The 19,507-nt window shown below is 53.1% G+C and overlaps 2 protein-coding genes across 2 annotated transcripts; one reads left to right on the forward strand and one right to left on the reverse strand.

Moving 5' to 3' along the window:
* Positions 1-2,065: 2,065 nt before the first annotated feature.
* ACTMAP (actin maturation protease) lies at positions 2,066-6,144 on the reverse strand (the record flags this gene model as incomplete). The annotated part of the gene is made up of 6 exons (XM_084256920.1): positions 2,066-2,406; positions 3,174-3,244; positions 3,334-3,463; positions 3,733-3,857; positions 4,307-4,375; positions 5,834-6,144. The coding sequence occupies 6 exons, from the start codon at positions 6,142-6,144 to the stop codon at positions 2,066-2,068; spliced, it is 1,047 nt and encodes a 348-aa protein (XP_084113046.1).
* Positions 6,145-7,672: 1,528 nt separating this feature from the next.
* Positions 7,673-17,069, forward strand: SNRPA (small nuclear ribonucleoprotein polypeptide A; the record flags this gene model as incomplete). Its single annotated transcript, XM_084257438.1, has 6 exons — positions 7,673-7,745; positions 11,537-11,709; positions 13,179-13,358; positions 15,041-15,214; positions 15,649-15,737; positions 16,710-17,069. The coding sequence occupies 6 exons, from the start codon at positions 7,673-7,675 to the stop codon at positions 16,867-16,869; spliced, it is 849 nt and encodes a 282-aa protein (XP_084113564.1). The 3' UTR covers positions 16,870-17,069.
* Positions 17,070-19,507: the final 2,438 nt, after the last annotated feature.

A 19,507-nucleotide genomic window follows, 5' to 3' on the forward strand; every position in this document is an offset into this window, starting at 1 on the left:
GGGGAAACTCTGCTGACCTGCAGACCAAAACCACAGCCACAGCTGAGCATCCGAGGCAATGCTGTGATCTGACAACCTCGTCCCTCAGCCAGCAGCCTCGGAACTTCCTCCTTCCGCCTCCTACTCCTGGGACTTTTTGATCTCTTTCTTCCCAGCTAACTGTAGTGGCAGGAAGGGCTTTCCAAGGCCAGGAAGCTGGTGTCCTCATGGGGATCGGCTGCCTTCCTCAGCAGCACCCTCATCCCACCTGACCCGTGCTGTGAAAATCGATCAGCTTAGGTCAGAGGCACAGGGGGGATGCTGGCTGTGAACCCGGGCTCGCCCAGGTACAAACCAAAGACCCTAAGCACCCTGAGGTGTGGGCGACACCCCCATCTTCATCTGTACCCGTAACTGGCTTCCTGGCCCATCAGGGTGGGCTTGGAGACAGGCACCTCACTCTTCCCTAAGTTGAAGCTCTAATGCTGTCTTCCAGGCCCCAGGAGTCCTTTTCTACTGACCATCTTTATACTTATTTATGTGAGGTCTATGTTGGGGTCAGATAGGGGCGTGCTGGGAACAGGAAGCAAGAGTGCCTGCCTTCCCCCGTGACCACACCCCAATAAACAGAGCAAAGTCAACTTTATGGAGTTTTTGCTTTTGCATCTGGGGTGTGTAGGCTCAAAGCTCATCACCTGAGCACTAGTGCTGGGTGGGGTGACAGGATAATGACGGGTCTGGGGCAGAGATGCAGGCTTGTGGCAGCTGCCTCCCTCATCCTAGGCTACTGCTCTGGTCCCTGACTCTGTGCTGGACGGTGCAGAGGACATGAATGACCAACACCACTCCAAGTCCCTCCCTTAGCGCCTTCCAGGATTGTGCACCAGACATTGCCAGGGCTGGGCTAGGGGTCCAGGCGGGGGTGGGGGATGCCGGTGGAGCGTCAGGGCCAGAATGGGACTCAATCCGCTTCTCATTAGTACTACATTGTACAAGTCTGTTTAAATAAGTCCCTTTTTGAACAATGGGAACAAAGCCACAACCCAGACACAGCTGCTCCTCCCGTCAGTGGAGACAACAGTAGTCCATGATACTAATCATCTCTACACACACACACACCCCCACCATGTAGGTACTAAATGCCTATTTTGAATCCTGACCCTGTCACTTGCCCACCATGTGACCTTAGTCACTGCATGTCCCCAGCCTGTCTCTTCATCTGTCAAATGGGATCTGGTTCCTCCCTTAGAGATGCAAGATATGGCAGATGAGTTAATAAGTGGAAAGGCATGACACACACCTCTCAGGTGCATTCACTTTCTGTTTTGAGAGAGAGAATACAGGTGTGGGAGGCGCCCGGTGTGGGGTTGTGGGAATCTCCAGGAAGTTATAATGCCCCAAAAGAAAAGTTAGGACTCTCCTCAGCAGAGGGCTCCAGGGGGGACCTGGGAGTCCAGATGGCTGGCAGGCAGAAAGCAGGAGGAAGGCTATCCTGGGGGAGTAAGGAGTGGTGAAGTGGGGGAAGAGACCAAGAGTTCAGACCTGATTTTAGAGCAGCGACAGCTGCTGGAAGCTTCTCTGGTGGGTAGTGAGACCTAGGCTTGTCTTCTAAATTGTCTTTAATTTGCTTAAATTGGACAGACAATAGCTCCTATTGTAGAATGTGACTTCTCTCCATTTTTAAAGAACCCCATACAAAAAAAATTTTGACCTGTAAGTTTCGGGTGTACAACTTTGTGGTTTGCCCGTGTGAACAGAAGTTGCGGGGGTGGGGGCGGGGCGGGCAGGCAGCAGGGTTGCACTGAGGGGGCTCTTGCAGATGTCCAGAGAACACAGTGGTTTCGAAGAGGGTGGTGGTCATGATGGACACGACTTGGGGTCTGAACTACTGGCAGTCTCCTTGCTAGAACCCCAGTCTGACACAGTGGTGCTTAATACAGGGATGTGGGCGGCACAGAGCTGATGCCCAGGTGGAGACGGGCTGGGCTGGGGTGGGGGGCACTCTGTGAAGAGTCTCTGGTTGGAGGTCCTTTGCGATCCAGCCAAATCTGCAGGCTGCTGAAAAGCACTTTTCAAATGGTGAGAGTCAGGCTATGGCCTGGGCCTGTGGTGTGAGGAGCAGGACCTGGCCGCAGAGGCCAGCCCTCACCCCGCCGGTGGGCACCACATACTCCCGGCCATCAGCAGCCCTGGAAGGCGAGAAGTCTGTCAGCTGTAGGTTGCTATCCCGGACCTGGTCGTAGTCCCACAGCTGGTAGTGCCAGCTCATGCCCTGCTTGGAGAGGAGGTAGGTGGCTCCCAGGGACCCCTCCTCTGGCAGCAATGGTGGCTGGCGGGCTGTGCTGGGCACTGGGTGGAACAGGCCTGGGAGCTCAGGGTCCTCAGCATAGCCAAGGCTTGGCACATCTGGCACACCCAGCAGGACCCCTGGGAGTAGAGGGGGTGGCAGTGAGTGGAGGGGGGGCTGTACTCTGATAGGTGCTGGGGCTAACTACTCCCCCACAACCCGCAGGACAGGCACTGCCTCAACCCCCATTTTACAGAGACATGAGCGGGGGCCGGGGCTGCTGTTGTTGGCTGGGCCGTGGCCCAGGGTGTCTGGTTGCAGCTTCAGGCCATTTTAAATCCTGCCCACCTGCAGCCCATCAGCTTGGGGACGTGGAGAGGAAGCTTTAAACAGAGCAGACACCCTTGCTTGGTGGTCTCCAGGAGACACCTGCCAAAAGAGGGGCCTGCCAGGCCACAGGGAGCAGAGCTGAACCTCCATCCAGGCCCCCTGACACACCGGCAGCGGGACGTGACAACGCTGAGCACAGGTAACACTTCCAGGGACCCAGGCATGCCAGTCCCTCCTCCTGAGTACTGTGTGTGCCGGCCGATGAGGTGGGTAGTTCTGTCACCCCAACTTTCAGGCAGGAAAATGAAGGTCCAGAGTCACAGAACCTGGAAGTGGCCAGACTGGGCCTGGAGCCTGGGCTGTTTGGTCCTATTGTCTGTGCCCCGAGCTTGTTGGTGGAAACCCCGATGGGAAGATTCTAAAGCACCTGCTGCCTGCCAGGCCTGCTGAGTGCAGTGTGGGTGCGAGAGGGCCCAGCTGGTGTCCCTGCCTCCAGAGTGTAGGGCATAGTGACACTGTGAGGAGGGGAGACGGGAGAGCCGGATAAGGGCTCAGGGGCGAGGGGGGCAGAACCCACCTGCACACACTGCCCAGTGGGCCTTGTGGCCCCTCCTCTGACACGGCTCATGGTTGAAGTCCTCGTCGTAGCTGGTGCTGAGGTTAAGGCCAAAGCCATGGTGTGGTCCTAGGACTCACCCTCCTCCACCCCTCCCCACCCCCTCTTGGGTCTAGGATACGGGATGAGCAGGGGATGTCCAGCGACCAGGTGCCGCAGGACACGGTCTCTGTTGGGACTGCCAAGGCCACCGCAGAGCAGCTCGGCATGGCAGCCCAGCACCTCCTGGGCCAGCGTGCCCATGTTGGCTGCTGCAGGGACATGGCAGACACCGGAGAGGGATCACTGTTTGCATGGTGCCCCGAGCTCACAGGGGCGCTGCCTCTAACCCTCACTACAACCATCACCTCATGAGGCACAGAGAGGGAAAGCAGTTTGTTTAAGGCCACACAGCAGGGGTGGCAGAGTACCAGAATCCTCCTGGTAACACTGTTCTGCTGCATGGGGGAAAGGTGCTGGAGAACAGCTGTGTCCCATGCAGTCTCTCCAGCCTCCTCCCAGCGACGAACACCCAACTCACCTGAGAACATCTCCCCATGGGCCGTGTAGCCTTTCTCCAAGGCCACCTGCACGATTCTCTCCAGGGGGACGCCATTGGGGGGCAACAGGAGAGGGCCTGCCATGCACAGCGCCACAAGCCCGCATCTGAGGAGAGAGGGCCAGCCCCTTACTTCCTAATCATGTCTTTCCCAGAAGCACCCTGGCATGGGGAACAGGTGGGATGCCCTGGGGAGTTCCTCCCCCTCTCCCAGGCCTGGTGGGGAGACCTGCTTCCCCTTCATGGGAGGGAGGGTAGCCAAAGGCCAGAGTCTGGGTTGCAAGGCAGGGAATGGAGTGGGGGAGTGGGAAGAGAGGTCACCTGGGCTTCCAGGAGGAGGTGCCAACTTGGAGTTGGAGGCGCTGGCCTGGGTTCACACTTTCTCACTGGCACAGTCTTTTCAACTCTGTTGACTGCACCAGGACCCCAATCTAAGCTCCTCCCACGACCACACAGGTGAACCCACTCCTCCCATGCTGGTCCTCACAAACTCTGGCAAGGACAGAGGCTCAGAAAGCACAGCAGGCAGGGCTGGGCTCCTGGGTCAGGCACATACTGAGGGCCTTCTTGGATGAGGGAGGGCAGGTCGGCACAGAAGAGGATCCACCGCAAGTCACTCCTGAAACTGAATTGGAGCCACAGTGAGGTAACAAAGGAGGGTACGGGGCCTAGAGTCCCCCCTTCAAGGTCTGAGAGCAGGGTTTGAGGGATAATGAGAGGAACACTGGCTGGTCACTCTGAGGCCTGAGGTCTCTCCTGGCTCAGTGTCTGTCACTGACTTCTTCTCCCTTGTTGAGGCACCTCCCCTCCCCAAGCCTCAGTTTCCTCATCTGCTGAGTGAATCATCCTTCTGCCTGCAGCTCCCTGACAGAAGGGGCAAAGCACAGATATGAAAAAGCTTTGCAACTCACAAGAGCCAGAGAGATTTATTTCTTAGAGGAAATTTCTCTAAGGGGTGTCTCTACTGGGATTCTCCCTCCTACCCCCCAAGCCTGTTTCTCAGGCTGTTAACCAGGAAGAAAATTCCTTAACTTAGCCTGCAGGAAAACCAGGTGAAGACAGGCTCAAGGCCCAAGAGATGATCTAGATAATGAATCCCTGCAGGCCTGCCCAGCCCTACCCTTGGGAAGGCTACTCAGAGTTCTGGTAACCCAAATCCCTACCCTCCCCAGGCCTCAGGAAGGGTAGGGCAATGGCAAGGTCAGAGGAAGGGCAATGTGGGGGGGAGATCCCTGGTGAAAGAGGGTGGAGCCCGCACCCCAGTGCCAGCCGAGCTCCCAGGCTGTGGCTAGGTGATACACCTCTCTGAGCTTCAGTTTCCTCATCTGGAAAATGGGATAATCTCAGTTCTTACCTCAAGAGGAGTGGCTAAGAGGATTCAATAAATCAACACTCAAAACCACTCAGAACAGAGTGCCTGACGTAAGCTGGGCATGCAATGATGGGGGCTGTTATTTAGCTTATATTTGCCTTGATTCTGGTTGGGGCATTTAGAGCAGATTATACATTTGTCTAGAAAGCTGGAAGTTTCTTCTGAATCTGGACAAGTCGTTTCTACCTCTTGCCCTGTCAGGCAACTGTTAAGCACACAGCTTCAGTGCAGGTCTAACCCCACCCCCTCCCACCTGGGTCCCTGACTTCCTCCTGTCTAATCACCTCCATTCCCTGCAGGTAGTCTCCCTGCAGCTAGTCTCCCTCTCTGCTTCTGCAGCTCCCCAGTGCCTTCAGGAGAAAGTTCTTTGCTTCCCACGCCCTGTGGATCTGGCTCCTGGCCACATGTCAAACCCCATTTTTGCCACTTCCCCAGTCCCATTAAAATATTTGCAGGTCCTTGAAAAGAACATGTCTTCATTTCACTTTGGCTTCACCCTTTCTTCAAAGAAGGGGGATCTGGCTCACTGGATTAGGTGCCAGTGAGGACAGGACCTTCATTGCTATAGGTTCAAGGCCACAGAAAGGATCTATGTAGGGAATTTAAGCAGTAGGGCTATTTGACCATGAGGAAATGGGAGACCTCAAGAGGAAATGGTGGAAGTGATCTAGGGACAGGTGGTTAGGTGAGACCCTGGGCAGGACACCCTACCGGTCCTTCTGTAGCTTCAGGAGCCTCTTCACGTCCTCTTTGCAACTGGGGATTCGGCCAGCCTTCTCCAAGGCCTCCTTCAGGAGCCGACTCTTCTCCAGGCCAAAGACATGAGGGGGAGCAGCCCCTAGGACAGGGGCAGGAGGTGGCAGAGGGGGTGGTGGGGGAGTAGGGGCCTGGAGACTGGAGGGAGGGGGTGGAAAAGCTAAGTCTGGGAAATTTGAGTGTTCAGGAGGAGGAATGATGAGACCCTGGGGTGCAGGGGTTTCTGGAGTAGGTTCTAGGGGAGGAGAGGAGCAAGGAGAAATCATTTCGGCATCTAGGGCATGGGCAGGAAGGTAGCGAATAGAGCAGGAAGGATTCTCTAAAATGAGTTGGTCTGGGGGGACGGAGATCTTGAAAGTTTTAGAGCTGAGTTCCAAATTATGGGGGTAATCAGGACTGAAAGAATCTAGGCTAAAACGTAGACACAGAGGTCGGGATTGCAGTTGACTCAAGGAGGAATCCGAGTGTTAGCAAGACCAGGTTCTTCAATGTGGAACCAGATTTGTGCTATAAGATCGCATCGCCAGGTTCAAGTATAAAGATTAGTAATTTATTATCCGGGGCCACATATGGAATTTTAGGGGTCAATTTGGGAAACGAAGCCTCAGATGGCTTCGTCTTTAGCCCAGGGCTAAACACTGGGTAAAATTCAGGCTTGGTCTAGCCCTCACATCCCAGGCCCGCAGTTCGCAACCTTTGAGCTGACCTTTGAGTCAGAGGTTAGGAGGTCAAAAGGACAACACGCAGGGAAAGTGGCCTAGTTGCGGAGAAAGTTCAGGAGTCTGAGCGCCACAGGAAAAGACTGAGCTGGGGAAGGCGCAGAGATCTCAGGCCGTTGGGCGCCGCGACACCCCGGGACGCAGAAGTGAGCAAAACGCGCCTCCCATTCCGCAAAATGGCTGCCGCGGCACTCAACCTTTGCCGTCACGTGATAGCACTGGCACCGAGGCCCGCCCTCATCGGTCACGTGATCTGACGCGACCGTCGCGGGGGAGAGGCGGGTCTTCCAAAGGACCACCCCCGCAAGGGACGGCTGCGCGAGTCGCGTCCCGATTGGCAAGACGCGCGTGAGGGGCGAAGCCTTTCTTGATTGGTCCGTTGCCCCGGCGCCGCCAAAGGAGGGCGGGCTTGCAGGGGTGCACTAGAGCGTTTCTGCTTAGGCGGGAACCCAAGTGTTCTTTTGATTGGCAAGATCTGTGCTCAGGTCGAAACTTAACTCCAATTGGTCACACCACCCACTTTCCGCGCGGGGATTGGCTGCCAGAAAGGCAGAGGCGGAGCTAAGAGAGGGAGCTTTGTGGTTCGTAGCGAGCCAGCGCCACTACCTTGATCTGTCGGTGAGCAATGTAGGGTCGGGGAGAGCAATTGATTACCGGGGCTTTTCGTGCCTCGTGTGGGGGAAACGACCTCCCCTCTGCTTGAAGTAGGGGTCCCCCTTAATCGTCCCTCCTTAAGTGGCTCTTACATCCGGGTTTTTCCCCCTGGGCCAGCCTTTAAGCGCATGGGCCAATGGGAATCGCCGCTTAGTGTTCCGCCCACCGGGTCGCGCAGAGCATCCTGGGAGTGGTAGTCAACGTCTCGCGAGTTTCCGCACCACGCGGGAAGGTGAGGAGGTTCCCTGCGCTCGCCTTTTACTCCAAGGTGTGCTTTCCTCTTTCCTCTCCCGCCTTTCTCCTGGAAGGAACGTCGGTGAACAACCCGTGAAGCCCGTGTTGGGACAAAAAAAGAGTTGGAAAAACCCGGGACCGAAGTTAGCATTTTCCTTCTTTCAGACCTACCTCAGCATCTTACTCCATGGCGGTTCCCGAAACCCGCCCCAACCACACGATTTATATCAACAACCTCAACGAGAAGATCAAGAAGGATGGTGAGTTCTCGGGCTGGGTCATATTCCACACTCTCCTGCACGAGCTGGCCCCCCTCTCCCCTCCGCACAGGCCGCCTCTTTTCCTCCGCCTTCTCCAGGCGAACTGTTGGCGTTAACCCCTCGGCCTTTGCACGTGCAATTTCCTGTGCCACGAAGTCTCTCGGTCGCCCTTACTCTTTGTGCATTAAAGTGGTTATTTGCAAGATTACAGTTCACCCGATCCCCTCCTCCAGGAAGCCCTCCCATCCCACCCCCACCCCCACCCCCACCCCCACCCCCACCCCCACCCCCCTCAAGTGCCCGCCTCTGACTTCCCGTAAGCCCTGGACTTGTCCCCTCAAGCCAGATTCTTCCGGGATACCGTGGCCCGGAAGTTATTCTGCACTGACCTTTGAACTTCCGTCAGGGTAAGAACGGAAACTGCCTTGGTCCCTGTCATGTTCTCATTGATCAATCCGTAATGAAAATGTCGCATTTCTAAACGAAAATGAAATGAGTAGTAGGGGCAGCCACCATCATAACACCAGGCGCTGGTATATAAATTTCGATGACATTTAATTTCTGTGGCTACCTGGGAAGAAGGACTTCCACCCAATTCGCAGATCGGAAACTGAGACCCTGGAGTCAGTGACTTGCCCAGGGTCACACAACATGGAGAAGTAGTTGAGGCCGCCAGGGCTGGAGTTCTGTATAAGATGTCCATTTTCTTCGGGAAGTCATCACTCTTATCAAACCTGATGTTCTGTATTTGAAAACTGGGCAGAGAAAAAGTATATATGTAGAAATAGAAAGCAAAATAACTAAAAAGAGGGAAAAAAAGTGGGCAAGCTTAATATCTTTTTTGCAGGCGTGTTAACAAGGTTAAATTAGTTGGACCTCCATGCAGTGCAATTTTTATTGTACCCGACGGAGCAAATGTTAACACTTAGGGCCCCGGGAAAAGTGTCAGAAGAGGGCCTCCCCTGTGGCACAGCTGGTTGAGCGCAGTGCTGTGAAGCTGTCGACAGCCTCTGCTGCGCAGGGTCGATTCCCGGCTGGCTAGGGAGATACCCACATGGCGCGACAGACCTCTCCTGCCTTGCCTGCTGCTCCCTTAGCAGTGTCTTTGGTTCATTTGCCTGTTTTGCTTCCTGCTCTGTCTCTGGTGAATCCTCTCACCCTCTTGCCCTTCTGGCCTGTACCCCGTTCTTGTATAAATAAATCTTAAAAAAAAACAAAGTGTCAGAAGACCCAGAGGAGCTTTCTGGGATTTAAGTTTCAGGTTACCAGTAAAGTTGCTGTTTAAAACTAAAGGCATGTAAGTTTCTCATAGACATTAGCGCATCAGACCCAATCAGTTATGTCATGTTTGGGACACACTGATAGCGGGGACCGTCCTGGTCCTGACATCTCTGTGCAGTGGGGATACCCCAGAGTGTGCAGGGCTGGGGATGGGAACCTAGGACAGATTCTTTCTGTTTTCTTGAAAATGGAGACATTTTTGGAAAATCTTTCCAGTAGGGGAAGAGTGTTATGATGTGAGGGAGAAAAATGGTCCCAACCTGTACTGATGTGCAGATGTCTTGGGGTCAAAGAGCCCTGGGCATTCTGAGAACAAGTGAATTTGGGGGTTCTGGAGGCTTGTGGTTCAAGAAGCTTCCAGAGAGTGATGCACTGATGGTGCCTGGGGCCTTGTGGGCATGGTGAGGCTTGGACTTAATCCTACGGACTTCAGGGAACCAGGCAGAAGTCAGTGGTAAATGATCTTTCAGTTGTGGAGGGGTAACTTGGAGTGGGCTAGAGGGGGAGCTGAGAGGCCCAGAGTTCAATAGAATAGCTGAGGGCTTACAGGGTTCATAGGGGTTCAGAGGGTGGGAAACCAAACCAGAAATGTCACCCAGAGATTTTTTTGACCAGTTGCTTCAGAATACCTTTGCTCTTTTCCCTTTTGCTCCTCTTCTCCTGGTTTTCTCTCCCCCCCTTCCCCCCTTGGTTTCTCCTTCACCAAACATTTTTAGCTCAGCTATTTTCTTAACATACGGTTGGTGCCTTTGCCAGGTTTCAGGTGAGGCAGTTTGCTAGTGAGGTGTGGTACAAGGTTCAGATGAACTTGATTCATCTGGCTCCATAAGATCTTCTAGCGTCCTCAGGATGCTCCTCCTGGGCTAGTGGCAAATGCTCTGAGAGCATTTTTTATGTTAGTAAAACTGGTAGTAGTTGCTTCTCACTGGGTGGTTGTGAAAATTTAGTGGTGTTGCTTCTATAAGACACTTGACAGTATGTTGTTCTGCAAATGTGGAGAAATATGAATGCCTGAGTCAGTGCTAAGCATGGGAATACTGTAGTAACAGATTGGATGGGCTCCTATCTTCCAGAGTACGCATGTCAGGAGGGGGAAGTGCTGGAAAGGAAAAGCAAGAAGGGTATGAGGAGGGGGAGGGTGCTAAGCATTTCTTTAGGTCTCCGGGAAGGCTTTGGAGGTGGCAACATTTCTGCTGAGACCTGGGTGGCTAGGAGGCAGCCATGTACACATCAGAAGAAAGGTGTCCTGGTAGAGGGAGCACCCAGTGCAAAGGTCCTGAGGCAGACTCTGACAGGTGTGTTGGGTTCTTAAACCCAATTTCGATGTGGGGAATGTGTGTGGAGGGGATTCCCCACACTGATAAGCAATTCTTGGGCACCAGTGAGATGGGCAGAATTCAGCTTATTTCTAACACTGACTACCTGGAGATAGCATCAGATTTACACTGGTAAAGAGCTCAGTCTCCCCAAACTGCCCTCCACTTCAGACGCCAGCTGCAAACTCAAGTGGTTACCTGTTTCTGACCAACTGGCTGTAGGTAAGAAGTTCCTGAGACACCCTCCTCAGGTCCATTAATTTGCTAAAATGAAACGCATTTTACTCGCGGTATCACCGATCTTCTCCAATGGCTTAGGAACAGCAGGAGGAAGACATACCAGGTATGGGGGGAAAGCTTGGAGATCCCCATGCCCTTTCTGGGCACACCATGCTCCCCAGATCACCAGATATCCGCCAACCTGGAAGCTCTCTGAAATTTCTGCTCTGGGGTGTTTATGGAGGCATGACTGATTAACCTGTTGACAATTCGGTTCAACCTCCAGCCCCTTTCCCCTGCCAGAGGTCAGGGTGGAACTGCCTGTTTCAACCCTCTCATCTCATGTTTGGGTTCCCTGGCAACCAGTCTCATCCATAGGAGCTTCCCAAGAAGTCCCCTCAATCACAAAACAAGAGATACCTTTAACACCCACAACACTGAGGAAATTTCTAGGCTTTTGGGAGCTGAGCCAAGAGCCAGATGAAGGCAAATACATATGAGAAATGTATTTTGTCAACTTGAATGATTAAAATATATCTTATGAATCATAGTACTGCATTGAGCCTGAATAAAGACTGGGGGGACCTCTGTGGATGGAGATATGCAAGTGGGTGGAATGGGGCAAAACGAGGTTGGAAGAGCCAGCCATCGCCACTTCACATAGGCCTGTGCCAAGGTGCTAGTGATAAGTATTTGCATTTATTGAGCATGTACTGTGAGCCCTTCGTGTGTATGACTCATGTTCCTCATCTGGCAAGTCTGTGGGGAGAGACTCAGTGTCTCCAGCTCCCAGAGGCACGAATGCACAGACATGCTGGCTCTTGAGGGACTGCTGGCCTGAGGCATTCTGGGTCCTCTGTCCATTGTCTGATGGTTTTCCTCTGGGCTGCACTTGCCTCTGAAAAGGGGGCTGAAGCCTCAGGAGACGGTGATGAGACCTCTAGTGATGGATGGATCATTCCTCCTCTGTTGCAGAGCTGAAGAAGTCCTTGTACGCCATCTTCTCTCAGTTTGGCCAGATCCTGGACATCCTGGTATCACGGAGCCTGAAGATGAGAGGCCAGGCTTTTGTCATCTTCAAGGAGGTCAGCAGTGCCACCAATGCTCTGCGCTCCATGCAGGGTTTCCCTTTCTACGACAAGCCCATGGTGAGCACTGGGTGGAGGAGGTGTGTGACGAATGTGTGGCGTGCAGGAGATGGTATGGGCCTGGATCTCCTGTTGCTGACAGCCTAGTCCCTTAGAATGAGACTTTTTTTTGCTGGTCCTTTGCATTCGTAGTATACCCTACTATGGTGGGGTGCGAGGGCACCCCATGATTAAGGGAGCCCCAGCCCTGCCTTCTCAGACCCACCCTGCTGGGAGTGACAAGCCTGTCACCCAGCTCAGAAGGGTCAGAGCTGGTTTGGGGATATTTATGGAGGGCACCTCATCCAACCAGGGAAAGTCTTGTGGTTCAGGTGAGACTTAAAGAAGGAGAATTGACTGGGGGAGGAGAGGGAGAAAGAGTGTTATGTCTTTAGAGGGACCCTATGGATCAGGCCTGGAGATAACCAAGAACATAGGTAATGGAGGAATTGAATCAAGTTCATTTGGCTGGAATTGTGAGAGCGGGGGTAGGCCTGGCCTGGAGAGCCAGTCAAAGTCAGGTCAGGGGCTGGAGTTTGTCTCAAAGTGAATTTGATTCCGGGAGCCATGGAAGAAGGCTTTAGGTAAGTGCTACTGGCTGTAGAGTAGATTAGAGAGCCCAGTGGCCAGGGTGAGGCTGTGTCAGACTCCCAAGGCCAAGGGTCAGGCTATGACCATTGACTGTGGGATGGAAGGAAGGGGGCCAAGTGTTTGGCGGGGTGGGGTGGGGTGAGGGGGGGTGCAGCCTGGGAGGCCAAGAGTAACTTTAAAGCCCCTTCCCTGAATGAGAATTCCTGGCAGACGTCTTTGGGTCTTTACCTTTGTCCCTCATTTTGTAAGTTTTTTACCTGCATGAAAAACTTTGAAAATGCCTCTGAACCAACCCCCTTGGGGAGGTGATAGCAAGTCTCAGTGCCTGAGGCCCTGGGCAGGTCACCCCTACAGGATGGAAGCAAGCGGGAGACAGTGGGCATCCAGGTACAGCAGGGCTACCTAGAAACCCTCTCCCCTCTGTGTTTGTTGTCACCTCTGGGGGTGCAAGCCCAGAGCTGCCACATACTCCGATTTCCTTTCTGGAATAACTGGAAATTGGCTTTTGAGATGTAAAAACCATCATCTTTGTATGTTGGTCCTCCTGCCCCTCTTCTCTTCCCACATATTTTGCTTGGGTCATAGCAAACACAGGTGAGTTGTGTGCCATCAACTCTGGCTTCCAAACATATCCACTGGCGACCTGCTTCTCACCAGCCCCAGCCGCTCCCCTCCCTTCTTGGGACTGTGGCCACAGCTGCTCACGGTGGTCTCCTTGCTTCAAAAACAGCCCATTGCTCTTCATACATGTCAGGTCCTACCCATTTTGTTCCTCAAAAAAATCCTTGAAGTAGCACTACCCCCAGTTTACAGAGGAGGTTGTTGAGGCCAAGTGAGTCCAAATTGTGACTTACTTTGGCTCTGAAGTTCCTCCTCAACCCCTATGTCTCTGTTGGCAGCGCATCCAGTATGCTAAGACCGACTCAGATATCATCGCCAAGATGAAGGGCACCTTTGTGGAGCGGGACCGCAAGCGGGAGAAGAGGAAGCCGAAGAGCCAGGAGACCCCAGCTGCTAAGAAGGCCGTGCAGGGTGGTGCAGCCGCCCCGGTGGTGGGAGCTGTCCAAGGGCCTGTCCCGGTAAGCAGGGCCTGGGGATGCCATCTCCCTTCCCCGGCCTTTCTTTGCCACTGACCTGGCTTGTGCACAGGGAGGTGCTCCCACTGGGAATTCAGACCACCACCTCCATTTCTTCATAGATCATGCGCTGTTCCTTTGGTGCTGAGCACCAGGCTGATAGGGTCTCTGCCAGAATGCCTGTCCTGGTGCTTCTCAGCATCTTTCCTTGGTTTCACTCTCTCCTTGACCTTGGTTTCATCATCTGAGTCTTTTAACTCTGTTCTCATAGATGGTTCAGAAGAACCTGCTCGCTAACAGGAGGCCTAGGTGAATTTAATATAAAGCAATGTCACTAGCTAGAAAGCCGATGTGGGAATGATTGGTTTTATTTCTAGCGCTCGCAGTAAACATGTAGATGTCAAGGTGAAGAACAGTTAAAAGGAGGAAACCCAACCAGAGGTGTGCGGACCACGCACGTGGGCAGTGCAGAACATTGCTGAGACAAACATGGTCTCTGCAGGCGGATGGAAGACATGTTGTTAAGCTGTTAAGCTGTCAATTCTCTTCCAAGGTTCAGCACAGTTCCGAGCAAAATCCCAGCTGCAGTTCTTGGGAAGCCTGAGGGGCTATTTCTAAATGTCAGTGAAAAGGCAAAGCAAGGCAGAGCAGAGCTGGGGGAGCGGCTGTGGTGATGGCAATAGGGTGGTGTTGGCGTAAGGTAGGGAAATGGACCAGTGGGCAGGGTAGGGGCCACAGATACGTCTGCGTGTGTGGCAGCTCCACGCACGATGTTCCCGTGGCCCGGGTGTGAAAGGACCGTTGTCCTGGTGAAGGAAGCTGGGCTGATGGGATGAAACTAGCCCTGCCTCAGCTAACATGTAAATTACCTTGAGATGAATTGTGGGCCTGAATGTGACAGCTAAGATAATACAGGCTCTAGAAGAAAACAGGAAAATGTCTTCATGATTGTGGTGGGGGCACAAACAGTGGAAGCATCCTGTTTTTTGGAGTGAGGAAAGTAACGAAAGACTATAGAACAGGTGGGTGGGTTCGACCCACTCCTTTCCCGGCCTCCGAGTCTCCATGTCAGCTGCTGCGCTCCGCCCCACGTCTGTCCTGCCAGCACTTGTCAGTGGTGGGGCCTCGGTTTCCCGCCCTCTGGTTTGTACTGAGCTGCCTGTCCACATCTGGTCGAGCACCCCAATCTCCCCCTGAGGGGTATGGCCTGTCTCTCTGCCACCCCTCCCTTTTCCTTCTGTACAGTCCCTCTCCATTTCTGCCCTCCACTGTCTTTTCTCTGCAGCTGGGTCTGTTTCTCACCCCCCCCCCCCATCTCCCATTTATTTTTAGAAGCAGATATACAGCTTGCTCATTGTAGCATTTATTGCCAACCCTTTAGTCAACCATTATGTTTTGATCTTTCCTAGTTTTTTTTTTTCTACTCTTCTATACACAAAGATAGGTCATGTTGATTTTTTAACTCATTCTGATTAAATGCGCCCCCTTGACCCTGAGTCAGTTTTGCTTCATCCATCCCTTCTCTGGGCACCTTCTGTCTCTACCCATGTCTGGTTCTTTCTCCTTGTATCTCATGGCCCACATTTCCTCTAATAATCTTACCTGCTCTCTGTTTCCCGCTGAAACTGAAATCACATCTTCCACCTGCTGCTGCCCAGCTCAATCCTGCCGTCTTGCCTCCGCAGGGCATGCCGCCGATGACTCAGGCACCCCGCATCATGCACCACATGCCAGGACAGCCGCCCTACATGCCGCCCCCAGGCATGATCCCACCGCCTGGCCTCGCACCTGGTCAAATACCACCGGGGGCCATGCCCCCACAGCAGCTTATGCCAGGGCAGATGCCACCTGCCCAGCCTGTAAGTATCTAGTCTTCCAGGTCATATGAAAGTAAAACAAGGGACTGGTGGGGGTGTACAGTTTCAGTTGGGGTGAAGTCCAGGCAGGCCTCCCTGGGGAGTGCTGTTGAGTGATAAGGCTGAGGGTGTACACTGGGTTCAGGCCCTGGGCCAGAGAGGAGCCGGTGGGTTGGTTGGAGGAGCTTTGCAAGGTCAGGGTGAAGCTGGGTCCGTGGTTAGCACCTCGACTATTCTGCTGATTCAGTGAACTTGTGCTAAGCACCTGCAGTAATGCCCTCTTGTGGCTCACAGCTCAGGGGGCAAAGGCGGGGCCACGTGTGACATGGCCGGGGTAGGGTATGCTGGGGTACACTAGAAGGAATTCCAGCGGGGTGAGGGAAGGAGAACAAGAGAGGTCCCCACCAGACTCAGGATCACCTCTCTATGCCCTGCAGCTTTCAGAAAATCCGCCAAATCACATCTTGTTCCTCACCAACCTGCCCGAGGAGACTAACGAGCTCATGCTGTCCATGCTTTTCAACCAGTAAGTGGGACTGGGTGAGAGTGCAGTGTGATGGCTGAGTGGGGTGAGCAGAGGGACACCAGGGTGGAGCCCTGAACCTGCTCAGGCTTTGCAGGTGCGAAGGGAAAGGCCAAGACCGCCTGGCCATACTGGTCTCCAGGGGTGGGGAGTCCGGGCTCTGGGCCTCCTTTCTAGTCTGAATGGGAGAGATGGAAGGCGCGTGTGAGGCAGCAGCATGGTGTCTTTGGACACTGCCTGGGCAGGCACAGTCACACTCAAACTACGTAGGCGCTTGAGACATATGGGCTGTTGTGCCTGCCAATGGGGTATAGATCAGGGCCGTTATCATGTAGGGTATCTTCCCTGTTTAGTGAAGTGGGGGGCCATGCTTTTGATTGTACGCCTTAAGGAAAACCTTTGCCTGAGTCCCAAAGGGGCCCTGGAAAGGGGCTCTGTGTGGCGGGGGTTTGGGAGGCTGCATGCAGATGCGCACCATGGCCCACCTGTGACTGCAGTGTACACTGTACGTCATGACAGTGCCTGAGGACATTTGGAGAAACTGGGTAAATCAAAAGCACCAGCACGTACTTTCCACACCTACGAAACACTGGGTACCTTTAAGAAAACCGACAGGACAAAAGATACTCAGTAAATGTGGGGGTGTTGCCTACTGGGGCGGGAAGAAAGGTATGGGAAGAGGTTATTTCTGGCGCTTGGGTGGGTGAGTTATGGTTGGGGACACACAACGGACAGGTGTCCTGCTTTTTGATGGGGGTTAAGATGGCACGGGTGTTCATGCTAAGATGTGTTCCTAGTGTGTGCACTTCCTGGATTCTGTTAGGGGTTCTTTGCATTTCTACACATTTGTGGCTAGGTAAGTCTATCGGGCAGTGTTGTGCGTTGTATGAGGTTGAAAAACATCCCACCAGGTGCCAGAATATTAGGGGGAAATGCCCGAGTCTGAATTTCTGAGGTCTGTCATGACTTTCTCAGGTTCCCTGGCTTCAAGGAGGTCCGGCTGGTGCCCGGGCGCCACGACATCGCTTTCGTGGAGTTTGACAATGAGGTGCAGGCAGGGGCTGCCCGAGATGCCCTGCAGGGCTTCAAGATCACCCAGAACAACGCCATGAAGATCTCCTTTGCCAAGAAGTAGCAACTTTACCCCGTGCCTGCCCCATCCCTTATTCCCGGCCCCCATTTTGGGGCCTCCCCTTCCCTACCTTGGCTCAGCCCCTGAAGGTAAGTCCCCCTTGGGGGGCCTTCTGGAACTGCGTGTGTGAGTGAGTGGTCACACAGCATTGTACCCAGAGTCTGTCCCCAGACATTGCACCTGGCGCTGTTAGGCCGAAATTAAAGTGGTTTTTTGAGGTTTGGTTTTTCACAATCATTTGTTGTTGGTTTTTTTCCCTTGTCCTGTGTTTCTTTTCCTGCACTTCAGAATGTTCTGGACCTCTTCTCATGTTGGGGCTTGCAGTCTTGGGAAAACACAATGTTGTGTAGTGATTGTGTCTAAGCTAGTACTTTGGCAGCACTTGGGGCAGCTGTCCAGTTAGGACGGGTCCGTTGCTACACCAGGAGACCACCTTAAAGGGCTTTCTTCACCTCTCTTCACAAAAGTCTTCACCGAAGTGCCTGCTGTGGTAGCCGGAGTCCCACAGAACCCAGAATCCACACTGACGGGGAGTGGGTGCTCATAAAATCATTGGAAGGATAGGGATGACGGCCTGGATTTGAGACACTTGAGAGTACAAACAAGTACACAGCCCCTACTATCTCAAGTTCAGGAAGATGCCACAGCTGCTCACAGGAGTTCCCAGATAGACTCAGTCATATGTGGGCAGCTGCTGACCAGGCGCTGGAACAGGAGTGTGGCCAGTTCCAAAAGCTCATCTGCCTTGCTGACCGATAGTCGGCCGGGAACCTCAGGCAGGTGGCTGAACCAAATTCCCCACCAGAGCCCGAGCTGCTGGGGAGTCTGGGAAATGATTCTGACTGGGCAACCATGTACCCAGCTAAAGATAAAGATAAGGGAAGACCAAGTGGCAGCTCACTTAGATGTCTGTTACACACCTGTGCTGGAAGATTTTTAACAACTGACTCAAAAATAACAGGTTTTCGGGCCTCCCCTGTTGTCGCAGCGGTTGAGCGCTGGGCTCCAAAGCTGCCCACAGCCTCTGCAGCGCCGGTTTGATTCCTGGCCACCGGCGAGGGTCCCACATGGCGTGCAGACCTCTCCTGTTGCGCCCGCTGCTCCCCTCAGCAGTGTATTTCGGTCCATCTGCCTGTTCTGTTCCCCGCTTTGGCTCTGGTAAATTCTCTAATCCCCCCGCGCTTTTGACTGTACCCAGCTTGTATAAATAAATAAATCTTTAAAAAAAAAATTAAAAAAAAAACCAACAGGTTTTCTAAGACCCTCACAGCATATAAATAGGAAGTGAGAGCGTGTGCCACAGTCATCAACAACAAGAATATACATGACAACCTTAAATTCCTGGGTGGTTTTTACCTGCTCTGCCTCCCCTGTTAAATGGAGGGACATCAGACTTGTAGCACCAGATGTAGACTTTTTTTTCTGTGTTGGATGTGAAAGATGAGGAGGAGGGATCGCTGTCTTCACTCAAAGGCACGGTCTACTTGCAGCCAGCCAGCGGAAGCATCTCACCCACCACATGGCAACCACACATTTTGTGGTTGGCAGATCCTGCTTTCTACTGTCTGGTGGGGAATTCCCTGGGTGTTCCCCCACAGGCAATTGAAGTCCCCACTCCGAGTTTCATTTTCCTGTGTATAAACGATCCCTTCTATGTTAATACTGTGGTAGTGTGTGTACTTGCCACTTCCCCCAACACCCCCTGCTAGGCACGTCACAAGCACTGAGTACTTGAGTGATGAATACTGTTCTTGGCATAGGAAATGCAGTGGTGAACAGAAGGGACAGCTAAGCTCATTGTAATTACAGATGCCCCTTGACTTACAATGGGGTCACACCTGATAAAATCAACCTGATTCAAAGTTGAAAATACTAAGTTAGGAGTGCAGCAAAGACTATATATAGCTCAGACTAACTCTCCTTAGATGTGCTCAGAACACTTCTTTAGTAACAGTCGGGCAATTCATTTTGAGTCTCATCCCAATAGGAATTGCAATTCACCAGAAGCGGGAGACACATGAGCATTTTGTAGACATGATGGGATGGGCAAATGAAAAATGTCCCCACCTCTTCTGCTGCTGCCCTGGGGTTGTGGCGCTGGAGCACACTATTTGGGGGTGATCTGGGAGGATCTGCCAACCACAAAATGAGAAAGGGGAAGCTTTGAGGGGAGAAATAGCTTAGTCCAGGTCACCCAGTCAGGAAGTGCCTTGTGAGGATGTGTAGTGGTGAGAGGGCACTGCCTGGCTTAAGGCCCACTATATAATCACTCAGTTCTGGAGAGGTGGGGCTATTCCTGGTAATCAAAGGGCTGCCTTGTTCTGCTGACCCCTCAGCACAGGAAATTCCAAGGTGGTTTTCCATGTGGCTCCTCTGATTCTGTCCCTGGAGGGGATGGGAGGGGCCCAGGTACTCACTAGTCCACAGAAGATAGAATTGAATATCTCATCCTGCCTGGGCCTTTCTGATTGTTGATGGGGGAGGGGGTGGCTGTCACTTGGAGAGGCCTGAGCTGTTTTGGGCCTATCTAGGCATTTTCTTGGGCTAGCTGCCCTCACCCTGCCCTTGGAATGGTTCTGGCTGGGTAGCAGCCTCTGGTGTGGGTGAAATTTGGGACTGGTTTAGGGCGGGGATAAGAATC

This window comes from Talpa europaea (genome assembly GCF_964194135.1).
Source record: "Talpa europaea genome assembly, chromosome: 16".
In the NCBI taxonomy this organism is placed as follows: domain Eukaryota; kingdom Metazoa; phylum Chordata; class Mammalia; order Eulipotyphla; family Talpidae; genus Talpa; species Talpa europaea.